The sequence below is a fragment of the Somniosus microcephalus genome, chromosome 11 (genome assembly GCF_052327205.1).
Source record: "Somniosus microcephalus isolate GS21.2 chromosome 11, FLI_Smic_1.0, whole genome shotgun sequence".
In the NCBI taxonomy this organism is placed as follows: domain Eukaryota; kingdom Metazoa; phylum Chordata; class Chondrichthyes; order Squaliformes; family Somniosidae; genus Somniosus; species Somniosus microcephalus.
Window position 1 is genome coordinate 677019 of NC_140997.1, and position 23527 is coordinate 700545.

Below are 23527 nucleotides of genomic sequence, written 5' to 3' on the forward strand. Positions count from 1 at the left end.
AGATAGTCATTGCCTGGCACGAATGTTACCTGCCACTTATCAGCCCAAGCCTGAACGTCGTCCAGGTCTTGCATGCGGGCATGGACTGCTTCATTATCTGAGGAGTTATGAATGGCACTGAACACTGTGCAGTCATCAGCGAACATCCCCATTTCTGACCTTATGTTGGAGGGAGGTCATTGATGAAGCAGCTGAAGATGGTTGGGCCTAGGACACTGCCCTGAGGAACTCCTGCAACGATGTCCTGGGGCTGTGATGATTGACCTCCAATTACCACAACCATCTTCCTTTGTGCTAGGTAGGACTCCAGCTAGTGGAGAGTTTTCCCCCCAATTACCATTGACTTCAGTTTTACTAGGGCTCCTCCATGCCACACTCGGTCAAATGCTGCTTTGATGTCCAGGACAGTCACTGCTGCCTTGCCTCTGGAATTCGGCTCCTCTGTCCATGTTTAGACCAAGGCTGTAATGAGGTCGACAGCCGAGTGGTCTTGGCGGAACCCAAACTGAGCATCAGTGAGCAGGTTATTGGTGAGCACGTGCTGCTTGATGGCACTGTCGATGAGACCTTCCATCACTTTGCTGATGATTGAGAGTAGACTGATGGGGCGGTAATTGGCCGGATTGGATTTGTCCTGCTTTTTGTGGACAGGACATACCTGGGCAGTTTTCCACATTGTCGAATAGATGCCAGTGTTGTAGCTGTACTGGAACAGCTTGGCTAGAGGCGCGGCTAGTTTTGGAGCACAAGTCTTCAGCACGATAGCCGGGATGTTGTTGGGGCCCATAGCCTTTGCTGTATCCAGTGCGCTCAGCCGTTTCTTGATATCAGTGGAGTGAATCGAATTGACTGAAGACTGGCTTCTGTGATCATGGGGACCTCAGGAAGAGGCCGATATGGATCATCCACTCTGCACTTCTGGCTGAAGATGGTTGCAAACGATTCAGCCTTGTCTTTTGCACTCACGTGCTGGGCTCCACCATCATTGAGGATGGGGATATTCATGGCGCCTCCTCCTCCCGTTAGTTGTTTAACGGTCCACTACCATTCACGACTGGATATGGCAGGACTGCCGTGCTTTGATCTGATCTGTTGATTGGGATCGCTTAGCCCTGTCTATAGCATGCTGTTTCCACTCTTTAGCATGCATGTAGTCCTGAGTTGCAGCTTCCCCAGGTTGGCACCTCATTTTTAGGTACGCCTGGTGTTGCTCCTGACATGTTCTTCTACACTCCTTATTGAACCAGGGTTGGTCCCCTGGCTTGATGGTAACGGTAGAGTGAGGGATATGCTGGGCCATGAGGTTACAGATTGTGGTGGAATACAATTCTGCTGCTGCTGATGGCCCCACAGCGCCTCATGGATGACCAGTTTTGAGCTGCTAGATCTGTTCTGAATCTATCCCATTTAGCACGGTGGTAGTGCCACACAACACGATGGAGGGTGTCCTCAGCGTGAAGATGGGACTTGGCCTCCACAGTGACTGCACCGCTACCAATACTGTCATGGACAGGTGCATCTGCGACAGAGAGATTGGCGAGGACCAGGTCAAGTAGGTTTTTCCCTCGTGTTAGTTCTCTCACCACCTGTCGCAGGCCCAGACTGGCAGCTATGTCCTTCAGGACTCGGCCAGCAGTGGTGCTACCGATCCGCTGTTGAAGTCCTCCACCCAGAGTACATTCTGCGCCCTTGCTACTCTCAGTGCTTTTTCCAAGTTGTGTACAACATGGCGGAGTGCTGATTCATCAGCTGAGGGAGGGCGGTAGGTGGTAATTGGCAGGATTTTCTTGCCCATGCTTGACCTGAAGCCATGAGACTTCATGGGGCCCAGAGTCAATGTTGAGAACTCCCAGGGCCACTCCTTCCTGACTGTATACCATTGTGCCGCCACCCATGGTGGGTCTGTCCTGCCGGTGGGACAGGACATACCCAGGGATGGTGATGGAGGAGTCTGGGACGTTGGCTGAAAGGTATGATTCTGTAAGTATGACTATGTCAGGCTGTTGCTTGACTCGTCTGTGCGACAGCTCTCCCAATTTTGGCACAAGCCCCCAGATGTTGGTGAGGAGGACTTTGCAGGGTTGACTGGGCTGGGTGTGCCGTTGCCGTGTCCGTAGCTGGTGTCGAGGTCGATGCCGGGTGGTCTGTCCGATTTTCATTTTTATTATTTTGTTTCGTAGCGGTTTGTTACAACTGAGTAGCTTGCTAGGCCATTTCAGAGGGCAGTTAAGAGTGAACCACATTGCTGTGGCTCTGGAGTCACACATAGGCCAGAGCAGGTAAGGACGGCAGATTTCCTTCCCTAAAGTGAACCAGATGGGTTTTTATGACAATCCAATAGTTTCATGGTTACCTTTACTGATACTAGTAATTATTCCAGATTTATTTAATAAATTGAATTTAAATTCCCCAGCTGCCGTGGTGGGATTTGAACTCGCGTCTCTGGATCATTAGTGACATTACCACTATGCTACCGTTCCCCTATCCCAAAACAATCCAGTGCTAATGTCAAAACTCTGTGTTCCCTTCTTCCTGCAGACTCGAGCCTACAGACTAAAACCCTAAATTAGTGGCATCTAACCACAAGTTTATTTGGCTCCTATTTTCAGATTTGGTGGTGAGGCCTTGGTCTTTCTCCTAGGTTTATTAATTTAAAAGGAAGTCGTATCATTTTATAGACCTTCACTGATGTCACTTCCTTTTTATTACCTTTTATCTTTTGTCATTTGCAGCAACCTTTATCGTCTTTCCTCTGCAACAGCTTGACAGTGCAAGGAAGTTACTTAAAACAGCAAAAACTACGAGAGTACAAATATTAAGAATAGCCCTGGTTGGCTAGTACAAGATAGTAGTTAAACCAAGTGGTATTGACAACATTACACATTACTGAAGCTTTGCTGCAGTGGTTTGCAGACCCCCTTGACTCTTACTGCATTGTGCCTCCTTGCCAGAAGCTCTGTTTTTGCTGATTTCTATGTAGTTACAGTACATAGTTTATTGAAACTGCTTATAAGAGCTTGTAAATCCTGTAGCAGTGTAGCTGCTGTGTGCCTTCAGACCCGGAGTCCTCTTTTGGCTCTGTTCCCACAGGCATTATTTTATTCTCGGGATGTGGGTGATACAAGGCTGCATTTATTGCCCATCCCTAACTGCCCTGAATAAATAGGCCTATTTGAAGCAATTGTTTGTACAACTGAGTGACTTGCTCTAGGGGCTTAAGAGCCAACCACATTGTGTGGATGTTGGCCAGGCCGAGTATGACTGGCAGGTTCTCATGCCTGTTGGACATTGGTTGGATTTTTAACAACAATCTGGCTTGTTTTGATGGCCACAAAAGTTGCAATGGAGGTTTTGAATTTGTAATCTCTGGGTTGTTAGTCTTGTGCCATAACTACTAACCATACCCACTTGTCCCCAGTGGCAAACATCCAATCCATTTCAAGGCCTTTGTTAATAAATATACCCATTTGACTTCTAGTGAGATCCAAGTATAAACAACTATGCCAACAAACAGTATCTACATGTATGTTTCGATGGATACCATGTGACTAAAATGCACATTAACTTAACCACTTCATGAGTTTTGAAAAGCTAAAAAAAAATATATTTTTAGAAATGCGCTAGATTAAATAAATGGACAAATAGATCCTGCCAATGTTTGTATGTCGCTCTACCCTTTGCTTTGCATTTTTCCAATTTGTGATGTCATACAAATTACTCAGCTGAATGACCGCTTTATAATTTACTGCCAGCCAATGGCTGTTGGAATTTTCCAGTTTTTACCAGTCAACTTTCAACGTGAAAATAATGCATGCAATAATAACACTTGTAAACCAATGGCGATGATTCTGTAATTTAACTTGCTGTGCCACTAATTCTGTGGGATGGTTTTGGGAAAAACTGTGCTCATGAAAAATTAGTTACTACAAAGTTACATTCGTGACTTTATTATTCTGGCCAAGCAACTTCTCTGATTGGGGTGGGGGGCAGGGTGGTCTGGGGCAGCGGTCCTTACCGGCTAGTTAGTAATCTGTGTTACTGCCTTGTAACTCATTCCAGTTTATGTTGTCATATATAGGTGGCGTTAATGGAGTGGTAAATTCTGTTTCTGCCAGTGACATTATAGACGGTGACTTTCAGTAAGAATCATAGAAATTTACGGCACAGAAGGAAGCCATTCAGCCCATCATGTCTGCGCCGGTTGAAAAAGAGCTATGCAGCCTAATCCCACTTTCCAGCGTAGCCTTGCAGGTTACGGCACTTCAAGTGCATATCCAAGTACTTTTTAAATGTGATTAGAGTTTCTGCCTCTACCACCCTTTCAGGCAGTGCATTCCAGTAAGCTTCTGAAATTAAACCAAATTGCTTAACTAGCAGGATGGCCATGTGAAATTTTGTACTACATTTACTTAAGCTGGGAAGAAACACCCAAAAATACAATAGTCAGTTTTGTCTGTTTGAAATGTGGAATTTGTTTGTGCATTTAAGTTTATAACAAGGGTAAAAGGCGATGAGGAAACTGGAAATAGTTTGCATAATGAACTGTTGAGCTTCAAGCAGAAGCTTTATCTACTGTGATGGAGTTTCCTCTGTGGATGCCTTAGTGGCTAAGACCAGGATATTGAGGCTTTGGAGAGGGTGCAACACACATGTCAGGACGTTGCCTGGTATGAGGAAATACAAGTACTAAGAAAGACTTGAAAAATTGAGTCTTTTTTGCGTTAGAACAGCGCAGATTATGGAACAATATAATAGTGCTTAAAATTATGAAGGGATAAGAAATAGGAGCCAGGAGTAGGCCAATCGGCCCCTCGAGCCTGCTCCGCCATTCAATAAGATCATGGCTGATCTGATCCTAACTGCCAATCCACTATCACAGAACCATCTCCTGAATCTAACAGAATTAGACACACGAAAAAGGAGCAGGATCAGGCTACACGGCCCCTGGGCCCGCTCCGCTACCCACAGGGCCATGACCGATCCGAACCTAGATTCATGTCCAAATTCCTGCCCGCTCCCCGTAACCCTTAATTCCCTTCTAGGAAACTGTCTATTTCTGTTTTAAATTTATGTAATGATGTAGCTTCTACAGCTTTTTGGGGCAGCATATTCCATGGACCTACCACCCTCAGTGAAGTAGTTCCTCCTCATCTCAGTTTTGAAAGAGCAGCCCCTTATTCTAAGACTATGCCCCCTAGTTCTAGTTTCACCCATCATCGGGAACATCTTCCCTGCATCCACCCGATCCAACCCCTTCACAATCTTATGTTTCAATAAGATCGCCTCTCATTCTTCTGAACTCCAATGAGTAGAGTCCCAATCTACTCAACCTCTCCTCATATGTCCATCCCCTCATCCCCGGGATTAACCGAGTGAACCTTCTTTGTACTGACTCGAGAGCAAGTATGTCTTTTCTTAAGTATGGACACCAAAACTGTATGCAGTATTCCAGGTGCGGTCTCACCAATACCTTGTACGACTGAAGCAATACCTCCCTATTTTTATATTCTATCCCCCTAGCAATGAAAGCCAACATTCCATTGGCCTTCTTAATCACTTGCTGCACCTGCATACTAACCTTTTTGAGTTTCGTGCACCAGGACCCCCAGATCCCTTTGTACTTCAGTACTTTCCAGTTTCTTGCCATTAAGATAATAACTTGCTCTACGATTTTTCCTGCTGAAGTGCATAACTTCACACTTTCCAGTATTGTATTCCATCTGCCAAATCTCTGCCCACTTACTTAGCCTGTCGATGTCCCCTTGCAGGTTTTTTATGTCCTCCTCACTCACTACTTTCCCTCCCATCTTAGTATCATCTGCAAACTTTGATATGTTACACTCGGTCCCCTCCTCCAAATCGTTAATATAGATTGTAAAGAGTTGGGGACCCAGCACTGACCCCTGCGGAACACCACTAGTTACTGATTGCCAGTCTGAGAATGAACCATTTATCCCAACTCTCTGCCTTCTGTTAGATAGCCAATCCTCTATCCATGCCAGAATATTACCCCCAATCCCGTGATTTTTTATCTTAAGCAATAATCTTTTGTGTGGCACCTTGTCAAATGCCTTTTGGAAGTCTAAATACACTACGTCCACTGGTTCCCCTTTATCCACCCTATATGTTACTTCCTCAAAGAACTCCAGCAAATTTGTCAAACATGACTTCCCCTTCATAAAACCATGCTGACTTTGTCCTATTAAATTATGACTATCCAAATGTCCTGTTACTGTCTCCTTAATAATGGACTCCAAAATTTTACCTACCACAGATGTTAGGCTAACCGGTCTATAGTTTCCAGCCTTCTGTCTACTGCCCTTTTTAAATAAGGGTGTTACATTAGCAGTTTTCCAGCCTGCCGGGACCATTGCCAAGTCCAGGGAGTTTTGGAAAATTATTACCAATGCATCCACAATCCCTACCGCCACTTCCCTCAAGACCCTAGGATGAAAGCCATCAGGTCCAGGTGATTTATCCGCCTTGAGTCCCATTATTTTACCGAGTACCACTTCCTTAGTGATTTTGATCGTGTTTAGCTCCTCCCCCCCCTTTAGCCCCCTGTTTGTCCAGTGTTGGGATATTCTTAGTGTCTTCTACCGTAAAGACTGATATAAAATATTCATTCAGTGTTTTTGCCATCTCCATATTTCCCACCATTAGTTTCCCGGTGTAATGAAATCTGTATTCGTTCTTGCCTGTATTCGTTTTGCACTCATGTATATTACCCTCCCCCACACGGTGTATAGTTTCACTTCCTCTTTCCTGACTAACCTGTATGACTCATTCCTGCGAGCCAGTCAGTGTGTTGAGATGTTAGCTCTGATCTTAGTGATTAAAAGCCAACTTGTTAAAGTCTATAACTTCTAGTTTTGTGGTTATTGAAGGCACACCACCCGGTCTCATCCTCTAAGGGACCAACATTTACTTTAGCCACCCTTTTTCTTTTTATATAACTATAAAAACTCTTACTATCTGTTTTTATATTTTTTGCTCATTTACTTTCATAATCTATCTTCCCTTTCTTAATCAATCTTTTTGTTATTTTTTGCTGTCTTTTAAAGTTTTCCCAATCCTCTATCCTCCCACTAGATTTGGCTACCTTATATGCCCTTGTTTTTAGTCGAATACTATCCTTAATTTCTTTCCTTAGCCACGGATGGCTGTCTTTTCTTTTACACCCTTTTCTTCTCAGTGGAATATATATGTTTTGGAAGTTGTAAAATAACTCCTTAAATGTACACCACTGATCGTGTATCGTCTTACCCTTTAATCTATTTTCCCAATCCACTGTACTCCATTCCGCTCTCATACCTTCATAGTCTCCTTTATTCAAGCTTAGCACGCTTGTTTGAGATCCAACCTTCTCACCCTCTACTTGAATATGGAATTCAACCATGTTATGGTCACTCATTCCAAGGGGATTCTTTACTAGGACATTTTTAATTAATCCTGTCTCGTTACACAGGACCAGATCTAAGGCTGCTTGCCCCCTGGTCGGTTCAGTTACATACATATGGGACAGGGTAGATTGATGCAAGATTAAATGCAAGTGATTAGAACAGAGGGCAGGAGAAACATCTTCACACAAAGTTGAGGCTGTGGAATTCACAGGATTAGTGGTTGAGTCAGAAACTGCCAACATTCAAGATTAGTTTGGAGAGGTCATAGAGTCATAATGGCACAGAAGGAGACCATTCGGCCCGTCGAGTCCGTGCCGGCTTTCTGCAGAGCAATTGAGTCAGCCACGTTCCCCCACTCTATCCCTGTAGCCCTGCAAGTTTATTTCCCTCAAGTGCCTATTCAGTCTCCCCTTGAAAACATTGAGTGTGTCCACTTGCACCACTTCCATCGGCAGCGAGTTCCAGGTCCTCACCACTCGCTGCGTAAAAAAGTTTTTCCTCACATCCCCCCTGTATCTCTTGCCCAAAACCATAAATCTGTGTCCCCTAGTCCTTGTACCATCAACTAGTGGGAACAGCCTTTCCCCGACTAGCCTATCCAAACCCGTCATAATCTTGTACACCGCTATCAAATCACCCCTCAACCTCCTTGGAAGAAGGGATATTGGAACAGGGGGGCTCAATGTAATTAGAACTATTTGCTCGTGTGGCGGGTAAACACCGACATGGACTGGTTGGGCCGAATGGCCTGTTTCCATGTCGTAACTTCTATGTATTTCTCTGTACTGGTGGTGCAAACAATCTGAGGTGATGAATGTGGAATTGTCCCCTGGTTTAGTTCAGCATCTGCAAGAGAGGAGAGGAAAAAATGTCACTGCTGTCGATTATCATTGAGGATCAGTAACATAGTTACTGTAGGAGGTCATTCTGTGTAGGCTCTTTGCTAGATTAATACAAAACAAATCCCATTGCTCCCTGCTCTCCCCATAACCTTCTAACTTGCTCAATTTCAAATATTTATCCAATTTTCCCTTAAAGAATGCAATGATCTCGGCTTCAGCTACTCCCTGTGGCAAAATGTTCCATGTTCCTAATATCTCTGCGTAAAGAAATTTCTCCTCGCCCCTCTCGTCCATCTAAATAACTTTCCATGGCTCGAATTGTTTTTGGTAAGTGCAAACAAAGCAAATCCTGAATAACACGTTTGTTTATTTCTGTAGCACGTTGACATGGAAAACTCCTTTCTCTGTGGATACCTGAAGATCAAGGGACTCACTGAGGTAAGCCATTCCGAGCACAGATTCTGAGCTGAAACACAGATAATCTGCCAAAATACTTGTTTTAAATCGGTGAACAAAATTGCTTCTGTGTACAAACAAAAATAAGTTAAAGTTTTACATATGGCTCTACTCTAAGTTGAATTGTAGCATATTTACTTCTGACTTCCATTGTATGGTACATTGTCAGGAAAGATAAATGCTTGTAATGCATTCTGCCAGTATTGCAGAACAGACATCCTTCTAGAATTAAGTGCATCCTGGATAAGCGAAAGTTTATGTCCCAGGTTTTCTCTCCACCTGATGGGGCTGACTTGCTGGTGTATGGTTCGCAGTGTCAGTTCCCCTCTGGTAACTATTCTTCATGCATTAGTCTAGATAGTGAGTATTGGTAGACCATTTGACAATGGAAAGCGGCATCGCCAAGGCCAATCCTGTTCTTGCCCAAAGACCACATGTAGAGTTTCCAGCAGAATTTGCTGGATAGCGATCAGGACTTGGTACCTTGATGAATTGTTCTCCTGCTTAGCCAAGAGGGATTGAGGGAATTGTTGTGCCCCAACTGCTGGCTTGGCTGGACTTGGCGAACTCTGCACAGACCAGGAATCAAACCTGGTCCTTCTGATTTATATGGCTTAGCATTGCACATAGTGGCATGCTCAGCCACTAGACCTTAGAGAAACATAGATTAGTGAAACTGATTCAACATTCTTGTCAAGTTCTAGTAAAATGATTGAAGACCTGAGCAAAATAACTCACCTGTTGTGTACTGGCACTGGTCTTGCAGATCGTGGTAATCTTGGTGTACAATACCTAGAATAGAATTCTTTTATGAATAGAAAAGGTTATTAGGTGCAACAACATTGACTGACTTTCTGCCATATCCCACAATTGCTTCTCTCTCCAGAAAGGCATCCACTTGCCTCTTGCACCAATTTTGCATCTTCCTTCTGTGGGTTTCTATGGTAACTTGCTACACAAATCTATTGCCCTTTTGTATTAAATAAAGGGTCCACCTGATATTTTTCAGTCATAACTTACTGACTTTTAAATGTACCTGCCCTAATTTTTGAACCCTTCACATTGGGAATAAGTTGGCTGGATGAACTTGGTCAGCCCCCTTCATAATTTCAGAAATTCCACTTATATCATCTTGAAGTCTGTTTTTCAAAAAAGAAGTAGCTGAAATTCCAACCTATTATTATAATTTGCTCATACTGTAGTTGATGCTTCAGTCTGATTTAGACATGAATCAAATTCATGAAGGTGCCACTGAAGGAATTAACCAAACTCACATATCCTTACCTTAATTTTATTAATAAACTTATATTGTTGGTATATGAAATATTAGATGTCTTGGAATCTTGCACTGCCCCTTCTCTTTCATTCTATGCTGCCCCTTATAAGATAGCTGCAGGACTCATTAAAGATTGATGAAAGCTCACAATAATAATGTTATGAGGTTCACCAAATTGGAGAGAGGCAAAAAAGTATATATTTATATAGCAGTCATTACGTGTCTCCAACTACTTCACATACAATGAATTACTTTGAAGTACAGTGACTGTTAAGTAAGACAGATTGGAAAAATAGATTAAAAGGTATGGCGGTAGATAAGCAGTGGTTAACATTTAAAGAAATATTTCATAATTCTCAACAAAAATATATTCCATTGAGAAACAAATTCCACGGGAAAAGTGATCCAATCGTGGCTAACTAAAGAAGTTAAAGATAGCATTAGATTAAAAGAAGAAGCTTATAATGCAAAAAATAATAGTAAGCCCGAGGATTGGGAGAGTTTCAGAAACCAGCAAAAGCTGACCAAAAAATTGATAAAAAGGGAAAAAATAGACAGAGAAAACGAGCAAGAAATATAAAAGCAGATTGTAAGAATTTTTACAAGTATGTAAGAAGGAAAAGAGTAGCAAAAGTCAACGTTGGTCCCTTAGAGGCTGAGACAGGAGAAATTATTATGGGGAATAAGGAAATGGCAGAACCGTTAAACAAATATTTTATATCTGTCTTCACAGTAGAAGACACAAAATGCATACCAAAAATGGTGGGGAACCAAGGGTCTAATGAGGGTGAGGAACTTAACGTAATTAATACAAGTAGAGAAAAAGTACTAGAGAAACTAAAAGCCGACAAATCCTCTGGACCTGACAGCCTACATTCAAGGCATCTAAAAGAGGTGGCTGAAGAGATAGTGGATGCATTGGTTTTGATTTTCCAAAATTCCCTAGATTCTGAAATGGTCCCAGTGGATTGGAAGGTTGCAAATGTAACGCCGCTATTCAAGAAAGGAGAGAGAGAAAAAACGGAACTACAAGCCAGTTAGCCTGATATCAGTCGTCGGGAAAATGCTGGAATCCATTGTTAAGAAAGTGATATCAAGTCACCTAGAAAATCATAACATGATTAGGCAGAGTCAACATGGTTTTATGAAAGAGAAATCGTGTTTGACAAATTTATTAGAGGTTTTTTGAGGATGTAACTAGCAGGGTAGATAAAGGTGAACCAGTGGATGTAATATATTTGAATTTCCAAAAGGCATTCGATAAGGTGCCACATAAAAGATTATTACACAAGATTAGGGCTCATGGGGTTGGGGGTACTTTAGTAGCATGGATAGAGGATTGGTTAATGGACAGAAAACAGAGAGTAGGGATAAACGGGTTCTTTTTCAGGTTGGCAGGCTGTAACTAGTGGGGTGCCTCAAGGATCAGTGTTGGGGCCTCCGCTATTTACAATCTATATTAATGACCTAGATGAAGGGACCGAGTGTAATGTATCCAAGTTTGCTGATGATACAAAGCTAGGTGGGACAGTAAGCTGTGACGAGAACAGAGTCTGCAAAGGGATATAGATAGACTGAGTGAGTGGGCAGTAAGGTGGCAGATGGAGTATAATGTAGGGAAATGTGAGGTTATTCACTTCGGTAGGAAGTATAGAAAAACAATATTTTTTAAATGGTGAGAAACTTTCAAATGTGGTGTTCAGAGAGATTTGGGTGTCCTTGTGCAAGAAACACAGAAAGCTAGCATGCAGGTACAGCAAGCAATAAGGAAGGCAAATGGCATGTTGGCCTTTATTGCAAGGGGGTTGGAGTATAAGAGTGAGGAAGTCTTGCTATAATTATACAGGGCCTTGGTGAGACCACACCTGGAGTACTGTGCACAGTTTTGGTCTCCTTATCTAAGGAAGGATATACTTGTCTTGGAGGCGGTGCAACGAAGGTTCACTAGATTGACTCCTGGGATGAGAGGGCTGTCCTATGATGAGATTGTGTAGATTGGGCCGATACTCTCTGGAGTTTAGAAGAATGAGAGGTGATCTCATTGAAACATACAAGATTCTGAAGGGGATTGACAGGGTAGACGCTGAGAGGTTGTTTCCCCTGGCTGGAGTGTCTAGAACTAGGGGGCATAGTCTCAGGATAATGGGTAGGCCATTTAGGATTGAGTTGAGGAAGAATTTCTTCACTCGGGGTTGTGAATCTTTGGCATTCTCTGCTCCAGAGGGCTGTGAATGCTGAGTCTTTGAGTATATTCAAGGCTGAGATAGATAGATAGATTTTTGGACTCATGGGGAATCAAGGGATATGGAGATCAGGCAGAAAAGTGGAGTTGAGGTCAATGATCAGCCATGATCTTATTAAATGGCGGAGCAGGCTCAAGGGGCCGTATGGCCTACTCCTGTTCTCACTTCTTATGTACAGTAGCCGTTTTGTGCACAGGAAAAATCATAGAAAATTATGGCACAAAAGGAGGCCATTCGACCCATCGTGTCTGTGCCGGAAAATTACCCAACAGCAGTAAGATGTTAATTTGTTTCAATGATGTTGGCCAGGACACTAGGAGAACTCCTTGCTCTTCTTCGAGTAGTGCCACAGAATCTTTAGCATCCACCTGAACCATCAAGGCAGGCAGTTGGGACCTTGGTTTAACATTTTGTACAAGGGGTGACCGCTGCAACAGTGCAGCACTCCACTGATGTGTCAGCCTAACTCTGTTAAGAAACTGCCAGCTTGCAGCAAACCATCGGCTTATGGGCAGGCATTTGGAACATGATCCAGTTGTGTTGATCTCATGAAATATTGTGTGTTCTACAAGTAAAACATTATACAAGTACTAGTTTTAGCCAGGTATTTTGGAAGTAAATACTTAAATATTCAAAGCCACACGTGCATTTTCATATTCATCTTTATCTTTCATTTTAATGTCAAATTTGAAATATTGGGAGAAAAATTGATATCAGTTCTGGCTTCTGGAGTTTTCCAGGCCTTGGAAATTGTATACAAGTAACCTCACATTTCAGATTACAGATGCCAAACGGTGATCATTCTGCTTGGTTCTGGTAATTGAATGGAAGAGGCCATGAATGGTTCTGAGCAAACTGTCAGGGAGATTGCATTCCAATAAAATTGATCCAGACTGAAGTGTTTTTAATAGAAACCAAGTTGAAGGGTCAAAACCGACAGTGCAGGAGAACACCCAAGTTTGAAAACAGGATATATAAACACATACACAAGTTACAAAAATGTGCCCATCACAACAGGGCTGTCTTTGGAGTGACCTATATTAATACTGTTATTGCTGAGGCTTGTGGTCCTCATTTCCATTGTGGTTTTAAAAGCTAGACCAGGAATGAATCTCTGCCAATGACGGGAAGAACCTGAAACATGGGTACTGATATTTACGGGGAGACGGAGGGGTGTGGGTAGCGCGAAGAAAATCCTGAGAGGCTGGGGACGTGGAGATCCTTCCGAATTTAACGGCAGGACCACCTTAGTTTTTTTTCCCCCTCTTTCCTGCCAGGCAGGAACATCAGCGGCAGGAGGCCACAGCCGGACTCTTGGATGGTCCCCGGCAATAGGGAGGGAGGGAAGAGAGATTGAGGCTTGGTGGGTGGGGGAGGAGGAGAGCAGCAATTGGGAGGGAGGGAAGGAGAGAGTGATTGGGGCTTGCTAGGTGGAGGAAGAGAGACATCAGGGTGGGGGGGGGAGAGCAGCAATCGGAAGGGAGGGAGAGAGATGTCGGAACTTGTGAGGGGTCGCCGATCGTGACGGGGGAGAGAGAGAGAGAGAGGTTGTGATCTGCAGAGGCGAGGCTGATATACCTATCAATTCGTCCAATAAAAAGCGACGAGTTAGGAACGTAACTAAAGGTTTTTATTGACTAAATAACAGAGCCCACCCTCGTGGGTGATCGGGTCCAACAAGGAGGAATACCAGCCAGTCGACTACCTTTATACCTGGGCAGGTAGGTGGAGCCATGGGCGGAGTCGGAGGTGGTCAGCCCAGGTATAACAGCGCGACAAGAGGCGACCTCGTATAGTGATACAACAGTGAGAACTATAGTGTAACGATAGTGAACGATAAAAGTGGTTTACCACATTCACCCCTTGTTTAGATTTGAGTCCGGCGGGGTGAAGTGTACTACCAGTTCTGGTATGTCAGTCTGTCCGGAGGCCTCGTAAGCCTCTCCGATCGTCGCAGCGGCGGTGCTGCATTATCCGGTGTTAATGCTGGTGTCTGCGTGGTCGGCGAAGGCTCGTGGGGTTCCGGCATGCCGTCTACCTGGGCTGGAATTGGGGGGGGTAAGGTGGTGTCTCCGGAGTGCCCGAGGGTGCGAGGTCTCATAAGGAGACAGTGTCCTCCCGCCCGTCTGGGTAAGCCACGTAGGCGTACTGGGGGTTGGCGTGCAGGAGGTTCACCCTCTCGACCAGGGGGTCCGTTTTATGGGCCCTCACGTGCTTTCGCAGCAAGACGGGCCCCGGAGAGGTCAGCCAGGTTGGTAGGGTGGTTCCCGTAGTCGACTTCCTGGGGAAAACAAACATTCGTTCATGGGGGGTGGCGTTAACGGCAGTGCAAAGTAGTGACCGGATGGAGTGCAGCGCTGTCGGGAGGACTTCCTGCCAGCGGGAGGTTGGGAGGCCCTTAGACTTTAAGGCTAAGAGGACGGCCTTCCATACCGTCGCGTTCTCTCTTTCCACCTGGCCGTTCCCTCGGGGGTTGTAGCTGGTGGTCCTACTTGCTGCAATACCTCTCGCTAGTAGGAACTGACGGAGTTCCTCGCTCATGAAGGAGGAGCCCCGGTCACTATGTATATAGTTCGGGAACCCGAACAAGGCGAAGAGGTTGTTCAGGCACTTGATGACCGTGGTACTGGTCATGTCTGGGCAGGGGAAGGGAAACGGGAGTACTCATCAACGATGTTGAGGAAGTACACATTGCGGTCAGATGACGTTAGAGGCCCCTTAAAGTCGATGCTCAGGCGCTCGAAGGGGCGGGTGGCCTTGATCAGGCTTGCTCTGTCCGGCCTATCGAAGTGCGGTTTGCACTCGGCGCAGGTCTGGCAGTTCCTGGTCATGGTCCTGACCTCCTCGATGGAGTAGGTCAGGTTGCGGGCCTTAATGAAATGGTAAAGTCTGGTGACCCCGGGGTGGCAGAGGTCGTTGTGGAGGGTCTGAAGTCTATCAATATGCGCGCTGGCGCATGTAATTCGTGAAAGAGCATCAGGGGGTTCGTTCAGCTTACCTGGCCGGTACAAGATATCATAATCGTAGGTGGATAGCTCGATTCTCCACCTCAAGATCTTGTCATTCTTGATTTTGCCCCTCAGCTTGTTATTAAACATGAAAGCAACCGAACGTTGGTCGGTGAGGAGGGTAAATCGTTTGCCTGCCAGGTAATGCCTCCAGCGCCGTACCGCCTCCACAATTGCCTGGGCTTCCTTCTCGACCGACGAGTGTCGGATCTCGGGGCCCTGTAGGGTCCTTGAGAAGAAGGCCACCGGCCTCCCCTCCTGGTTAAGGGTAGCGGCTAGGGCGAAGTCGGATGCATCGCTCTCCACTTGGAAGGGGATGGACTCATCCACTGCGTGCATTGTGGCCTTGGCTATGTCTCCCTTGATGAGGGAGAAGGCCGCGCACGCTTCCTCCGTGAGGGGGAAGGATGTGGACTTCATGAGGGGTCTGGCTTTGTCCGCATAATTGGGCACCCATTGGGCATAGTAGGCGAAGAGCCCCAGGGTTCTCTTAAGTGCCTTAGGGCAGTGGGGGAGGGGTAGCTCCATGAGGGGGCGCATTCTTTCGGGGTCGGGGCCGATGAGTCCGTTCTCTACTACACAGCCAAGGATGGCAAGGCGCGAGGTGTTAAACACACATTTCTCCTTATTGTAGGTGAGGTTCAGCCATTGGGCCGTACGGAGGAATTTCTCCAGATTCACGTCATGGTCCTGCCGGTCGCGGCCGCAGATGGTGACGTTATCTAGATAGGGGAATGTGGCCTGCAGTCCGTTCTGGTCAACCATCCGGTCCATCTCCCTTTGGAAGACCGAGACCCCGTTGGTGACACCGAAGGGGACCCTAAGGAAGTGGTATAGGCGCCCATTCGCCTCGAAGGCGGTGTACTGGCGGTCCTCGGGGTGGATAGGGAGTTGGTGGTAGGCCGACTTAAGGTCGATGGTCGAGAATACGCGGTATTGTGCAATCTGATTGACCATGTCAGATATGCGGGGAAGGGGGTATGCGTCCAGCTGGGTGTATCTGTTTATGGTCTGGCTGTAGTCGATGACCAGGCGATTTTTATCGCCGGTCTTAACGACCACAACCTGGGCACGCCAGGGGCTGTTGCTCCCCTTGATAATGCCCTCTTTCAGGAGGCGCCGCACCTCAGCTAATGAAGGCTCTGTCCCCAGCGCTGTACTGCCTGCTCTTGGTAGCGACGGGTTTGCAGTCGGGGGTGAGGTTAGCGAACAGGGAAGGTGGCGGCACCTTGAGGGTGGATAGGCTGCAGGTGTTACGCGGTGGGCGGTTTAACATTCGCTGGTTGTCGACTGTGAGTGGGGGGAGGGGTCCACCGTATGCTAGGGTTACACTTTGGAGGTGGGATTGGAAGTCCAGCCCTAGTAGGACGGCAGCGCAGAGCTGGGGGAGGATGAGGAGTTTAAAATTTTTATACTCCGTACCCTTAACCGACAAGGTCACAACACAGTAGCCGCTAATGTCCGTGGCGTGGGACCTCGATGCCATCGAGATTCGGTTGCGCGTTGGCAGGACAGGGAGGGAGTAGTGGCTCACCGTGTCTGGGTGGATGAAGCTCTCCGTGCTTCCGCTGTCGAACAGGCAGGTCGTGGCGTGGCCATTTACTTTGATGTCCATCATCGACTTGGACAGGTGGTGTGGGCGGGCTTGATCCAGAGTGACGGAGGCTAGTGTGTAGGTAAGCGAGTCGTTGTCGTCTGCGGGCGAGGCGGTCGTCGGGTCCGGAGGCCCGGTGGCAGTCGGGCGTGGTGGGTAAAATGGCGTCTCCCACGAGGTAGGACAAAATGGCGGAGAAGATGGCTGCTCCCATAACTCACATGAGGCACTATTGGGGTCGGTTGCCTTATCAAAGATGGCCGCCCCCATGACTCACGTGTGGGGATGCTGGCCTCAGTTGCCTTGAAAGAAGATGGCCGCCCCCACAGTTCGCATGAGGCACTGCTGGCCTCTGAAGATCCGCTCCTGCAGGCCTTAGAGAAGTGGCCTTTCTTCCTGCAGGTTGAGCAGGTAGAGTTCCTGGCTGGGCAGCGCGACCTCGGGTGCTTCTCCTGGCCGCAAAAGAAGCAGCCGGCGGCCCGATCGCGGGTGCCCGATGTCGGAGCCGGTACCGGGGGTGGCGGTCCCGGTCGGGTCCGGGACGCCGACGCTGAGGTAGGTCCCGGGGGCGGCGCTGCGAAGGGTATTGCGGTAGGGGTCGGGCCCGAGTCCCAGGGTCGCGAGCAGTACCTGGAAAACGCCTCCTGGTCCTGATGGGCCACCTCTAGGGAGAGAGCGAGGGCTTCAGCTTTGTCCAGGTCGAGGTCTTTAGCTTCAAGCAGTCTTTGCCGTGAGTGGTCGGACCGTAGGCCTTTCACAAAGGCATCGCGGATATTATCTTCCGTATTTTCAACAGCCGTCACCGCTTTAAAGTCACAGTTCCTGCCGAGTGCTCTTAGCGCCCGTAAAAATTCAGCTACAGACTCTCCTGGCTGTTGCGGGCGGGATCTTAGGAGGTGCCTGGTGTACATGTAATTTACCGGGCTCCGGTACTGCTGTTCCAGTAGGTTGATAGCGGCCTCGTATGTAGTCGTGTCCTGGATGAGTGTGTATACTCTCGGGCTCGCTTGGGCGTTCAGAACTCTTAGTTTGGATCTCTGAGGGACGCCGGATTCTTCCAGGTAGGATTCGAAGCAGCCCAGCCAGTGTTTGAAGTCGAGGGCTGAGTTTGCTGCCTGTGGGTTTAGATCCAGGTACGGTGGTTTGAGGGCTTGCAGCCAAGCCGGCTGGTGTAGCCCGGTGTCTGAAAGCTGCTGTGGCTGTGCTTCTGGGAGGGCTTCTGGCTGGCCAGTAGTAGACATCTTTAAAATTTAGTCAATAAAATTGATATACCTATCAATTCGTCCAATAAAAAGCGACGAGTTAGGAACGTAACTAAAGGTTTTTATTGACTAAATAACAGAGCCCACCCTCGTGGGTGATCGGGTCCAACAAGGAGGAATACCAGCCAGTCGACTACCTTTATACCTGGGCAGGTAGGTGGAGCCATGGGCGGAGTCGGAGGTGGTCAGCCCAGGTATAACAGCGCGACAAGAGGCGACCTCGTATAGTGATACAACAGTGAGAACAGTGAGAACAATACAACAGTGATAACTATAGTGTAACGATAGTGAACGATAAAAGTGGTTTACCACAGAGGCCGAAGGCTGCTTTGAGGGGCGGGGGAAGCACCCCTGGCCCACAAGGAGTGCTGTAAAAAGCACTTGCCTTCTGGAGCCAGCAGCCTTCATTTCGTTGATGAGTTTACCGAGCCCTGGGAAACTCGGCCGGCAACTGTTGAATTTAAATCAGGCTCCAACATGGCACAGTGGGAGACTGATTTAAATATGTTAATGAAGTATCCTGCCACTCGAGGGCAGGACACTCGCACGACATGCTATCCACCATGATGAAAACAATTGGTTTGTACGTGGTGGGTTGGGGGACGAGCGGTCACCCGATCTGCGTTTGGTGTCTCTAATGTAGAGGAGACTGCATCGTGAGCAGCGAATACAGTATACTAAATTGAAAGAAGTACAAGTAAATCGCTGTTCAGGGTCCTGGATGGTGGGAAGGGAAGAGGTGTTGCATCTCCTGCACTTGCACGGGTAGGTGCCGTGGGAGGGGAGGGGGTGTTGGGGGTGATTGATGAGTGGACCAGGGTGTCACGGAGGGAACGATCCCATCAGAATACTGGGAGGGGAAGATTTGTTTGGCGGCAGACTGGGTGGGTCTGCCAGATTGGGTGACCGCTTTGTGGAACATCTCTTCAGTCCGCAAGCGTGACCCCGTGCTTCCGGTCGCTGGTCATTTTAATTCTCTGCCCCACTCCCACTCTGGCGTCTCTGTCCTCGGCCTCCTACACTGTTCCAATGAAGCTCAATGTAAGCTCGAGGAACAGCACCTCGTCTTTTGATTAGGCACTTTACAGCCTTCTGGTCTCCTCATTGAGTTCAACAATTTCAGATCATAACCTCTGCTGCCATTTTTTCGACCTAACTCCATATACCTGCCTTTGGCCCATATCCCTTAATACCTTTGGTTAACAAAAATCTATCAATCTCAGATTTAAAATTAACAATTGATCTAGCACCAATTGCCGTTTGCGGAAGAGAGTTCCAAACTTCTACCACCTTTTGTGTGTAGAAGTGTTTCCTAATTTCACTCCTGAAAGGTCTGCCTCTAATTTTTAGACTATGCTCCCTAGTCCTAGACTCCCCAACCAGCGGAAATAGTTTCTCTCTATCTACCCTATCTGTTCCACTTAATATCTTGCAAACTTCGATCCGATCACCCCTTAACTTTCTAAATTCCAGGGATTACAGCCCTAATTTGTGTAATCTTTCCTCTTAATTTAACCCTTGAAGTCCGGGTATCATTCTGGTAAACCTATGCTGTACTCCCTCCAAGGCCAATATATCCTTCCTAAGGTGTGGTGCCCAGAACTGCTCACAGTGCTCCAGGTGTGATCTAACCAGGGCTTTAAAAAAAAAAAAAAAAAAAAAAATTTGGGGGGGGGGGATGTGGGCGTCGCTGGCAAGGCCAGCATTTATTGCCCATCCCTAGTTGCCCCTGAGAAGGTGGTGGTGAGCCGCCTTCTGAACCGCTGCAGTCCGTGTGGTGAAGGTACTCCCACAGTGCTGTTAGGGAGGGAGTTCCAGGATTTTGACCCAACGACGATGAAGGAACGGCCGATATATTTCTAGGTCAGGATGGTGTGTGACTTGGAGGGGAACTTGGAGGTGGTGGTGTTCCCATGCGCCTGCTGCCCTTGTCCTTCTAGGTGGAAGAGGTCGCGGGTTTAGGAGTTGCTGCCAAAGAAGCCTTGGCAAGTTGCTGCAGTGCATCTTGTAGATGGTGCGCACTGCAGCCACGGTACGCAGGTGGTGGAGGGAGTGAATGTTTAAGGTGGTAGAGGTGCCAATCCAGCGGGCTGCTCTCTCCTGGATGGTGTCTAGCTTCTTGAGTGTTGTCAGAGCTGCACTCATCTAGACAAGTGGAGAGTATTCCATCACACTCCTTACTTGTGCCTTGTAGATGCTAGAAAGGCTTTGGGGAGTCAGGAGGTGAGACATTCGCTGCAGGATACCTAGCCTCTGACCTACTCTTGTTGATGGTGGGGGATTTGGTGATGGTAATGCCATGCTGTGAGGAGGATGTCGTGAAACTCCAGTACGATTTGGACAGGTTGGGTGATTGGGCAGAAACATGGCAAATGCAGTATAATGTGGATAAATGTGAGGTTATCCTCTTTGGTGGCAAAAACAGGAAGGCAGACTATTATTTGAATGGCAATAGATTGGGAGAAGGGGAAGTGCAGAGACCTGGGTGGTGTTGTGCACCAGTCGCTGAAGGTAAGCATGCAGGTGCAGCAGGCGGTTAAGGCAGCAAATGGTGTGTTGGCCTTCATAGCAAGAGGGTTTGAGTACAGGAACAAGGATGTCTTGCTGCAGTTGTACAGGGCCTTGGTGAGACCGCACCTTGAGATTTGTGTGCAGTTTTGGTCACCTTATCTGAGGAAGGATATTCTTGCCATGGAAGGAGTGCAGCGAAGATTCACCAGGCTGATACCTGGGATGGCAGGAATGACGTATGAGGAGAGATTGTGTCGATTGGGCTTATACTCACTGGAGTTTAGAAGATTGAGAGGGGATCTCATCGAAACCTATAAAATTCTGTCAGGCCTGGACAGACTAGATGCAGGAAAGATGTTTCTGATGGCCAGGGAGTCCAGAACCAGGGGTCATAGTCTAAGGATAAAGGGGTAAGCCATTTAGGACTGAGATGAGGAGGAATTTCTTCACCCAGAGAGTGGTGAACCTGTGGAATTCTCTGCCACAGAGGGTGGTGGAGGCCAGTTCATTAAATATATTCAAGAAGGAGTTGGATATATTTCTTAAGGCTAAGGGGATCAAGGGATATGGGGAGAAGGCAGGGACAGGGTACTGAATTTGGATGATCAGCCATGATCTCATTGGCGGAGCAGGCTCGAGGGGCCGAATAGCCTACTCCTGCTCCTATCTTCTATGTTTCTATGAATGTCATGGGGCGGTGTTTAGACTCTTGCTTGTTGGAGATGGTCATTGCCTGGCACTTCTGTGGCGTGAATGTTACCTGCCACTTATCAGCCCAAGCCTGAACATCGTCCAGGTCTTGTTGCATGCAGGCATGGACTGCTTCATTATCTAAGGAGTTGTGAATGTGAATGCCACTGAACACTGTGTAGGGCTTTGTATAGCTGCAGCATAATTTCTACCCCATGGTATTCTAGTCCTCTAGATATAAAGGCCAGCATTCCATTAGCTTTTTTGATTATTTTCTATATCTGTTAATAACATTTTAATGATCTGTGTACCTGGGCCCCCCAAGTCTCTTTGGACCTCCACTGTTTTTAGCCTTTCACCATTTAGAATACCCTGTTCTATCCTTTTTAGGTCCACAGTGGATGACCTCACATTTGCCACAGTTTTGCCCATTCACTTAATCCTTTGTAATTTTATGCTTTCATCTACAATGCCACCTATCTTTGTGTCATCAGCAAATTTGGATACAGTATATGGCTTTCTATGCCATCATCTAAGTCGTTAATAAATACTGTGAATAGTTGAGGCCTCAACACAGATCCCTGCGGGACACCACTAGTCACATCCTGCCAATTTGAGGACCCACCCATTATCCCTACTCTGTCTCCTGCCGCTCAGCCAATTTCCTAACCAGGTCAATAATCTGCCTTCAATTCCATGGGCTTCTACCTTAGTTAACAGTCTCTTATGTGGGACTTTATATGGACTTCCAGAAGGCATTTGATAAATAATATCCATAGATATTCCCCTGTCCACTACTTTAGTCACCTCCTCAAAAAATTCAATCACATTTGTCAGGCATGACCTACCTTTCACAAATACTTGTTGACTCTCTGATCAACTGAAAAATGTTGAGGTGTTCAGTCACCCTATCCTTAATTATAGACTCTAGTAATTTCCCAACAACAGGTGTTGGGCTGGTTTCCCTCTCTTGCCATTCTTAAACAGTGGAGTGACGTGCACAATTTTCCAATCTAAAATCTTAAAGGCATGTTATGTTTGACAAGTTTAACAAATCTATGCTGGCTGCCTTTAAATTTAATTCATAAAATCCTATATGCTGATTCATTTTATTTTGAATTGTTGATTCTAAGCGTTTTCCTGCAACTGTTGTTATAGAAGTGTGAGATAATGCATTTGAGGAGAGCTAACAAGGCAAGCGAATACACAATAATGGTAGGATACTGAGAAATCTAGAGGAACAGGGACCTTGGAGTGCATGAGTGAAGGTAGCAGGACAGATAGATAAGGTGGTGAAGAGGGCATACGGAATACTTTCCTTTATTAGCCAAGGCATAGAATACAAGAATAGAGAGGTTATGCTAGAACTGTATGAAATACTAAAATAAATACAGAAAATGCTGGAAATACTCGGGTCAGGCAGCATCTGTGAAGAGAGAAACATAGTTAACATTTCAGTTCGATGACCCTTCGTCAGAACTGGAAAAAGCTGGAGATGGAACAGGTTTTTAAGCAAGGGCAGGGCAAGGTGGGAGGGGAGAAGAGGAAAGAACAAAAGGGAAGGCCTGTGATAGGATGAAAGGCAGGAGAGATTAAGAGACAAAAGGAATGATGGTACAAGGGTTAGGGTGTATAAAACACTAGTTAGGCCACAGCTAGAGTTCTGCGTACAGTTCTGGTCACCACATTACAGGAAAGGTGTGTTTGCATGAGAGAGAGTACCGAGGAGATTTATGAGGATGTTGCCAGGACTAGAGAATTTTAGCTATGAAGAAAGGATTGGATAGGCTGGGGTTGTTTTCTTGGGAACAGAGGAGGCTGAGGGGAGACTTAATTGAGATGTATAAAATTATGAGGGGCCTAGATGGATAGGAAGGACCTATTTCCCTTAGCAGAGAAGTCAATAACCGGGGGCATAGATTTAAAGTAATTGGTAGAAGGATTAGAGGGGAGTTTTTTTTTAAATGTTTAATTCATTGATGGGATGTGTGCGTCGCTGGCTGGCTAGGCCTGCATTTAGTGCCCATCCCTAATTGCCCTTGAGAAGATGGTGGTGAGCCACCTTCTTGAACCGCTGCAGTCCATATGGTGTAGGTACACCCACAATGCTGTTAGGAAGGGAGTTCCAGGATTTTGGCCCAGCGACAGTGAAGGAACGGCGATACAGGTCCGAGTCAGGATGGTGTGTGGCTTGGAGGGGAACTTGTAGGTGGTGATGTTCCCATGCGTCTGCTGCCCTTGT

The 23527-nt window shown here is 46.6% G+C and overlaps 1 protein-coding gene across 3 annotated transcripts in view; it reads left to right on the forward strand.

Moving 5' to 3' along the window:
- gid4 (GID complex subunit 4 homolog) overlaps nt 1-23527 on the forward strand; it is a 119142-nt gene that overhangs the window by 39925 nt on the left and 55690 nt on the right. For all 3 annotated transcript variants that reach the window (XR_015079889.1, XR_015079890.1, XM_086000019.1), the window contains exon 2: nt 8624-8683. Coding sequence is in view for 1 of the 3 variants with exons in the window: in XM_086000019.1 (XP_085856145.1) it covers nt 8624-8683 (60 nt within the window). In the remaining 2 variants the exon portion in view is untranslated. The remainder of the gene's footprint in view (nt 1-8623; nt 8684-23527) is intronic.